The following is a 9,625-nucleotide window of genomic DNA, read 5'->3' on the forward strand; positions in this document are numbered from 1 at the left end:
TATTGAAAAATAGAACTGGAAAATTCTTGTGTGTGTATATTTGTTGAAAAACAGAACTAGAAAATTATATTCTTGTGTGTTTATATATATTTTTTGGGTGGTCTTATAGCATTTATATAAACCCTGAAAGGGCTGGCTTTCAATATGTTACCATCTGTAAACTTTTCATTTCCCTACTGGCAAATTCCAAAATTCTTTTTTGCAGTGGATTAACTAAATATATACTCTAGATTTCTTGATAGATAGTATATATTGACCAAAAAAGAAAGAATGTTATTAATGTAAACCATTTGGATTTGGCATCTTGTTATTTACTAGTAATTTTTATGCCTAGAATTAAATTAGCTGCCAGTAAAAATGATGGTGGAATTTAATCTGGGTCCACATAGGTAAATTGCATATGTATATATGGTTCGCAGTAAGTTTCGAGGTTTATATCTTTGAGTTAAAGAACTAATTTTCCTATGATGATAAGCTCCAGCTGCCTTCCTGTAATTTTTTAAAAAAAATTTTCTGTTCACATAGTCAACAAATACTAGTAGAGAAGATTCAACTAGTATTGGTTTTTTTTTTTTAATACATTGATTTGATTATCTAAAAAAGTGATTATTGAGAACAAATATTTAAGCTAATAACTATAATATAGTTACACAGAAGAGGTGTATAGAAATTTTATTCAGGGTAATTCGGAAAATATTCAATTTTGACCCTCGAGTTATTGCTTAATGTTCACGCCCAACTATGCCTTATAAAAAGGACTAAGCGGTTGTTGCAAATATAATCCGGTTTACAAGTCCGAAATCGAATCCCACAGGGAATTAACGTACTAATCACAACTTTTAGTTTAGTAATAATCCAAATAATCAACTTCCAACAAGATTGAATAATGACTTGAGTGTTTACTAACAATTAACAAGGTAATTAAAAAGCTGTAAATTTTATTACTAACAAAGCAACTGTTGTAGACAAGATTAGGAATATCTAGAGTTACGATTTCCCCTTTTATCGGAATCCTCCCTGCTACGTCAGATAAAAATTCGCCTAGATACTCTCTACCGATCGTGAGCACTTTAGGTGTCGTAATTCTCTTCCGAGTAAATACAACAATTTACTAAATGTATTCTTCCGAATTATGCTAGCTAGCACTAGTTTACCGCTCACTACGATCGCACCAAGGTTTCGTTATTCCAAAACCCACCTTTAAACCCTCCGTATTGATCCCTCATATACGTTAGGAGTGATGTTATTCAACAACTACCTAAACGTGTACCCTTTTCTGAGTAATACACACTAAATAGGCATAGCCGATTGAGGACCCTACAATCAACCACAATAATCCCGTAGTTGAACAAGTAGAGAAACTTTCAATGGCAAATTTATATTAAACACAACAAAGATTCATCTTCCAAGAGGTTCCATCAAACCCTAGAATAAAGAGTTTAGCTACTCATAATTATTTTCACAATCACAACATAAGAATTCATCATTAATGATAAAAAAGGGAGAAAGAAAGATAAAAACTCGTTTCAGAATCTTCCGTCTCGCCCCTTGCCTGTTCTTGCCTTCAAAGTTCTTCTAAAAACCCAGATACCCTCTTTTTGGGAGAGTCGGGCTTCATATAGGTCAAGGAAGATTGCCTCTGGATCTATAATTTTAGCCTTGGAATATGTTTTCTCAGAGGGACGTGCGCGGCCGCGCACCTGGGAAGGTGACCGCGTATCTGGCCACGCACTTTGGCCAGTTTCTGCCTGACTTGCGCGGCCCAGTGTACGGTCGCGCACCTGGGCAATCTCATGCACTATTCTTCATTCTTCTTTTTAAGTGTGCTAACCTCCTCCGATCCTCAAATGGGATCCCAATTTATTCCATAAGTTTTTACTTGACCTTCAATGCTCCATATTAGCTCCAAAACGCTTCTTAATTTCATCATAGCCCGAAATTGCTCTTGCAAAGCATAAAGTTCTCAATCGGAGCAATTTATTATCATTTAACGCTCAAACATCAATAAAGTGAAGCCAATTAGAGTGCAAATAGTGACCAAACTACATAATTATAGCCTACTATCAATACCTCACACTTAAACCATTGCTCACCCCCGAGCAATCAAACCACACTCTACAAAAACACAACTTCACTAAGCGACTTTCCTAACTCGTCATACCAAGAATATTTCACATAGATTAAGCACAATAGTGTAACATCTTTACCTCAAGAGTTGACTCACAAGTACCGCGCATTACTCCCAACTTACTCACTTATTCTAACACAGAGGTCAATAATTACCTTCCTTCATGAATCAAGTGCCTGCTCACAACAAAAGAGACTCGTCCCACAATTAATAAAACTCACGAATAATGAGGAACTTCAAAATAGACAGAATTCACTCTCTCAGAAACGATATTCACGTGCCACAAAAGATGCTCCATAGGCTTGCCCGTAGTGTACTACTCTACTAATCGAGTTCACTCAGTCAAGGATCAAGTAGGACTTTTAACTAGTTGTAATGTAGGCTGCAGGACGGGTATGATACATATGTATAAAAGAGTGACTCAGCCTCCCTAAGTACTTTTCTACATACACTTTAGCAGTCAGAACCCCACACTTATGTCAAACCATACTCCACCTTCAACTCAATATACATTAACTCCCAATTATTTAAGCACACCTACATCAAGAATCACCACTTATCAAGGAATATATATATATATATATATATTTTTTAATTTCACTTCAAGTGACTCTTACTTTTTCAAAACAATGCACTTTTACCAAGTTCATAACTATTCAAGTGCTCATGCTAGGTTAAAGGGTTCAAATAGATGACTAATTCAAACAAAAAGGTAAGGCTTGTAATGTGGTTGCCAAAGAAACAAGATTGTGGCTCAAAGGGGTTAACTACGATACATAACAATTAGGTGGGTAAAATATACATATCTGGCTCAACAAAGAAACGCCTATATCACTTCCAAGACTGAACAAAACTACTATTTCTCTTTGCAAACAAATGGGGCAAGTTCCAGACATCAAATGCAATGCACAGAATACAACAAACCTCACACACACATGGCACATGACTCACTCCAGATTGGATCATCAAAACACTCTAGTCAAAGCACTTAAGCCAAGTTAAGAACATACAATTTAAGGCACATATACAAGAGTCGACAACTGAACCTAAGCGTCACACTACCGCACTCGCTATTCTCAAGGCATAATGAAGTTGAGAGACCCTATTTTCATTTCAGCCTATAAACCACGGGTTCTTAATTTAAAAAAAAAAAAAACTAACTACACCCGGTTCAAACGAAACCCTTGGAAAAGAATCATGGCCCAAAGAAAAACTAAGGGAGAATTGATACACTCCTAACAAAAGAAAATCTTTTTTTTTCTTCGACTTTAATCCCTCAAGAAACCCGTCGAATGATATCCATCGTCGGGACAAATCAAAACTTTTGATTTTTATTTTTTATATATATATATATATATATATATATATATATATATATATATATATATATATATATATATATATATATATATTAACTTAAACAACGAAACTAACACTACTCTACATTACTATATACATACAACATACATACAAAATATCCCCCACACCACACTTTAAATGGTGGCATGTCCCCATGCCACACAAAGAAAAAATTACAAGGTAAAGGAAACTTCCCTGGTAACGTCAGTTCTGGTCGGAGACAGTGTCGGGGTCGAGATGGCAAGCCCTGCCAAGTGCACGCAACCACGCCATAACCTTCCTCTCAGATTTAGCATTTTAGGTAGCCAGTGTATCAACTCGAGAAAGTCTGTGACAGAAGTCCGTAACCCTGCCATTTCATGCTCTAAGGTCGTCATCCTCATGTCCCATCTGACCACGGATGTTCCCTCAGCCTCAGCAACCTGCTCATGCGGGGGTGACGTAGCCACAACCTCAGCCTGCCCTTCGTATCCCTCATATAGTGCATCAGACTCATCGTTATTTGCTTCGACACGTACCACAGGATCCTTCCCAATGGTCACTTTATCAGCCCGAAACTTATATTCGTTTTTTACTTTTCCATCCAAGTTCCTATTCTCCGGTACACGTACTGCCCGGCATAATCTAGTGATTAGGGACGGAAAGAAGAACCCATACCTCTTCACTGGACAACGAATGAACATTTTGTCGTGAATAACCTTAGCGACATCAAAATCGTGGCAATTGATAAAGCACCAAATCAGCGCAGCTCGGGGACCATTCACCTCAGTGGTGTTAGAAGAAGGAAGCAAGTGGCTATTGATGATATAAAGCCAACACTTCCCTTCAAAGGTGAGCGAAGCCGAGTGAAACTTCCGCCCCTACGTAATCCACACTACGTCTTTGTTTGGCACAAAGATTGTTCTAAAAAACAAATTTTAGGAGGCTGGCTCTCTGCTATAGGTATCATAATAGTCCTCTGCCCGATCAAATACTGGCAACCAGTAAACCCTCCTAATGGCGTCGATAGATGCATCCAGACTTTTCTATCGTACCGTGCAGATATGGTCCACATGTTCCGAGCAGTTCGCGTAGAACTCCCGCACAACAATTAAATTGGCGTAATCAATTTCTTCAAAGCAAATACCGAGCCCGCGCCGAACCAATTCCCAATACATATTGGGACAGTCATTATGGAGGGACCCTATATCAATTCCCCATTTCGGTATGGGTTTCTTAGGGGCCTTCTGACAAAAACGTTCTTGGGCTGAGCTAGATACGAACCTTGTGCTGTCAAATTGAAGCACATTGGTCGAGGCCCGTGCCCGGGATGAGCCTGCGTGACCAATAGAAGAGGCATTTGTGGTTCGTCATTTCTTGGAAAGTCATACTACCCTACAAAATGATGCCCAGTGCGCGGTTGGTGCGCGGTCGCACACGTGATGCAGTGAAGGTCCAAAAATGAACGGCCACATGTGCGGTCAGTGCGCGGCCACGCATGTGTGATAGTGGGGGTCCAAATATGTGCAGCCTGTGCGTGGCCGCACATGTTTGTCTTTCCAGTTTTTCCACTTGAGCCACTTTTAGCCCCTCTTCGGATTGATTTCTTCACCCCGAGTCATTCCAGCATGCACAAATTCATCCCTGCACATTGATAAACCATTCAATACTTCCACAGTTCAAAAACCAAACACGAAAAATAACTAAAACATAAAATATATGTTGTTGCCTCCCAAGAAGCCGCTGATTTAATGTCGCGACATGACAAATTACAACAAACCCATGGGTTTCCTCCCAAGAAATGACTGATTTAGCGTTGCGACACGACTTGGGTTATCCCTTATTAGGGATATTTCAAGTACATGGTCGAGATCATTTTATCTTCCTCAACCATGCCCTGGTAATGTTTTAGGCTTTGTCCATTAATTTTGAACTTGCGGGAGCCATATTCCGCAGTAATCTTGGCGGCTCCAGTTGGATGCGTCTCTACCACACAAAATGGTCCCGACCATCTTGACTTCAACTTGCCTGGAAACAACCTCAATCTTGAGTTGTACATCAATACCATATCTCCAGGTTTAAAGTTCATCTCAATAATATTCTTGTCGTGCATCATCTTCATTCTCCTTATATAGTCTTACTCTCTCAAAAGCATGGTAGCAAAACTCATCAAGCTGGTGCAACTCACTGACTCTACTTGTACCTGCCTCTTCTATGTCGATATTCAACTGCCTCAATGCCCATAAGGCTCTATGCTCTAACTCCACTGGTAAGTGACACACCTTCCAAAACACCAATTTGTACGGTGACATGCCAATCCGAGTTTTGAAAGCGGTACGATAAGCCCAGAATGCATCATCTAACTTTCTCGCCCAATCTGTTCTTGTGGCATTCACAGTCTTTGTCAAAACGATCTTTATTTCTCTGTTCGAAACTTCCACTTGCCTACTCGTTTGGGGATTATATAGGGTGACAACCTTGTGGCGTACACCATACTTTTCTAACAACTTGGCGAAGGCGCGAATACAGAAGTGAGTGCCTTCGTCACTGATTATTGCCCTTGGGGTGCCAAATCAGGTGAATATATTCTTCCTCAGAAAACCAATTACCCCCTTTGCATTATTTGTAGGGAGCGCTGCAGCCTCCACCCATTTTGACACGTAGTGCACCGCTATGAGTATGTACTTGTTTCCATATTAACTGATGAAAGGCCTCATGAAATTGATTCCCCATACGTCAAACACTTCTACCTCCTGAATTGGGTTCATAAGCATCTCATGTCGGCGGGAAATATTCCTGGTTCGTTGGCATTCATCACAACCCTTCACCCATAAGTGTTCATCTTTGAGCAATGTTGGCCAGTAGAAGCCCGACTCTAGAACTTTTGCAGCTGTCCTTACTCCCCCGAAATGGCCACCATATTGTGACGCATGGCAAGCCAGCAAAATAGAGGATTGGTCTATCTCGGGGATACATCTCCAGATCATGTTATCAACACAAATCCTGAACAGATAAGGCTCATCTCAATAATACATGCGACACTCACGAAAGAACTTTTTCTTTTGGATAGAGGAAAGGTCATAGGGGACAATACCATTCGCCGGGTAGTTTGCAATGTCTGCATACCATGGCGCCTCCTCCATTGCCACTGCTAGCAATTGTTCATCCGGGAATATCTCAGTTATATCTTCTACCTTTACTTTCTTTTCAGTCCCTCCAACCTTGAAAAGTGGTCTGCCACTTGGTTCTCTGCCCTTTTCCTATCACGGATCTCCAAATCGAATTCTTGTAGCAAAAGATCCCAACGGATCAAGTGTGGCTTTGACTCCTTCTTTGCTATCAGGTACCTAAGTGTTGCATGGTTAGTATAAACAATCACTTTTGAACCAATCAAATAAGACCTGAATTTATCGAATGCAAACACCACAGCTAACATCTCTTTCTCAGTCACGGTATAATTGAGTTGTGCACTGCTTAGCATTCTTCTTGTGTAGTAAATTGGGTGCACCAGTTTGTCCTTTCGCTGCCCCAAAACTACTCCTATAGCATAGTCACTCGCATCACACACGAGCTCAAACGGTTGCTCCCAGTTAGGTACAATGATGATTGGTGCAGTCACCAGTCTCTTCTTCAGCTCCTCAAATGCTAACCTGCAGTCATCTGAAAACACAAAGGAGTGATCATTTTCAAGGAGTTTACATAAAGGGTTAGCAATTTTAGAGAAATCCTTTATAAATCACATGTAGAAACCGGCGTGCCCAAGGAAACTTCTTACTGCCTTGACCGAAGTGGGCGGTAGACATTTCTCAATCACATCAACCTTAGTATGGTCAACCTCAATACCCTTACTGGACACTCGATGCCCCAACACTATACCTTCATGTATCATAAAATGGCACTTCTCCCTGTTCAGCACTAAATTTGTTCCCACATACCTTTTCAACACTCTTCTTAAACTGTGAAGATAGTCTTCGAATGAATCCTCCACCACTGATAAATCATCCATAAAGACTTCCATAATATCTTCAACCATATCAGTGAAAATGGCTAACATATACCTCTAAAGGGGGCCGGTGGCATAGGCCAAACGACATTCTCCGAAAGGCAAAGATGCCATATAGATAAGTAAATGACGTTTTCTCTCTATCCTCAGGGGCTATTGAAATCTTATCATAACCCAAATATCCATCCAAAAAGCATAAGTGAGACCTCCCTGCCAATCTATCCAACATTTGGTCAATGAATGGCAAGGGAAAATGGTCTTTCCGGGTGGCCGTGTTCAGTTAACTATAATCTATGCAAATTCGCCAACCTCTGACTGTACGAGTCGAGATCAACTCATTTTTCTCATTTTGCACTACAGTCATTCCACCCTTCTTTAGCACACACTGAATTGGGCTGACCCAGTTACTGTTAGAGGTGGGGCAGATGATTCCACATCTAACCACTTGATCACTTCTTTCTTCACCACTTCTTTCATGTTTCATGTTAGGGTTCAGCCTTCTGTGATGTTCTCTGGAAGGTTTGTGCCTATCTTCCAGTAGAATCTTATGCATACAAAATGCCGGTTGATCCCCTTAATATCTGCAATGGTCCAGCTAATTGCAGTCTTGTATTCCATTAACACCTGCAAAAGTTGTTCTGCCTGCACATTTAACAAACTGGATGAGATAATAATAGGTGAAGTGGCGTTAGGTCCCAAGAAGGCATACATGAGGTGAGACGGTAACGGTTTTAGCTCCAACTGTAGTGGCTCTTCAATTGATGGCTTAGCTGGAGGTGTTTTTCTTTCATCTAAGTGTAAGGGATCAAATTCGAGCTCTCTTTTCCAGTACCCTCGCCCTTCAAGGGACAAAACCCACTCTGCCAAGTCCTCATAATCCATTTCTTTTAAGTTCATGACGCATGCTGCTAGAGGGTCTTTTACGTTCAGAATCTCATCTTCCTTCTCCAAAATCACATCCACATCCTCTATGAGAGACCAATTAGCAAACTCATTGGGTCGCCGCATAGATTTCTACACATTGAACGTTATCTCTTCATCGCTCAGTGTCATCTTTACCTCACCAATTTCACAATCAATTAGAGCTCTCCTAGTGGCCAAGAATGGCCTCCCCAAAATTATGGGAATCTCCTCGTCAACCGACAAAATATGCCGGAAACACGAACTTTCCAACTTGCACCAGCACATCATCAAGTATACCTGAGGGCCTCTTCACCATTTGGTCAGCTAGCTGTAGTAATATGGATGTGGGTCTTGCTCTTCCAATGCCTAACCTTTTATAAATAGCCAAGGGCATCAGATTTATGCTCGCCCCCAAATCACAAAGTGCCTTAGCAAAATCATAGTTTCCTATTGTGCATGGAATTGTGAAATTCCCTGGGTCAGACAGCTTCTCATCTATGGGTCTCGTCACAACAACACTACATGTCTGAGTCAGTGTAACTGTGGCCAAGTCTTGAAAGTCGAACTTACGAGACATCACGTCCTTCATCATTTTAGCATAACCAGGTATTTCTTTCAAGGCATCAATCAATGGGATGTTCACCTGGATTTGCTTCAACATCTCTATGAATTTCTTATACTGCTCATCTTTCTGATATTTGGCCAATCTCTGGGGGAAAGGTGCTGGAGGCCGCTTCTTTCCTGTGGTTTGAGTTTGAACCTGCTCGGGATCTGTTTTGACTGCCTTCTCTTTCACTAACTCAGTTTCCTTCGCAATCTCCTTTTCTTTGCTAGATTCAGTTGGTGCATGTTGTACCATCACCTATGTTAACCCTATCGAATCATCTATATCGATTGGTACTAGCACAAGTGTTTCAGTTGGTCGGCTTTCGCGATCAATTTCTTGCTCTAGATCAAGATCTCTACCATGTCTTAAACTCACCGCCATAAGCCGTTGCGAGCTCTGTTCTTTTGGATTGACTTGTGTGTATGCAGGTAGCATCCCTTAGGGACGATTCTTCAGAGCCATAGAGATATGCTCTAACTGAATCTCAATACCCTTTATCGCTGATTCATGTGAGTCCACTCTCTCTTGTATTTTTCCAGTGGACCCAATCAGTTTTTGCAACATTCTATTGTTGCTGTCTAGCATTCCCTTAAATTCAGAAAACCCATCATCTTGTGTCACAATATGTTGTTGTTAAGGCTGTTGA

General features: G+C 40.7%; 1 protein-coding gene across 1 annotated transcript; it reads right to left on the minus strand.

Moving 5' to 3' along the window:
- Nucleotides 1-8,604: 8,604 nt before the first annotated feature.
- Nucleotides 8,605-9,231, minus strand: LOC138897942 (uncharacterized). Its single transcript, XM_070183968.1, has one exon. The coding sequence runs from the start codon at nucleotides 9,229-9,231 to the stop codon at nucleotides 8,605-8,607; it is 627 nt and encodes a 208-aa protein (XP_070040069.1).
- Between the last annotated feature and the right edge of the window lie 394 nt (nucleotides 9,232-9,625).

The sequence above is a fragment of the Nicotiana tomentosiformis genome, chromosome 8, assembly GCF_000390325.3.
Source record: "Nicotiana tomentosiformis chromosome 8, ASM39032v3, whole genome shotgun sequence".
NCBI lineage: Eukaryota > Viridiplantae > Streptophyta > Magnoliopsida > Solanales > Solanaceae > Nicotiana > Nicotiana tomentosiformis.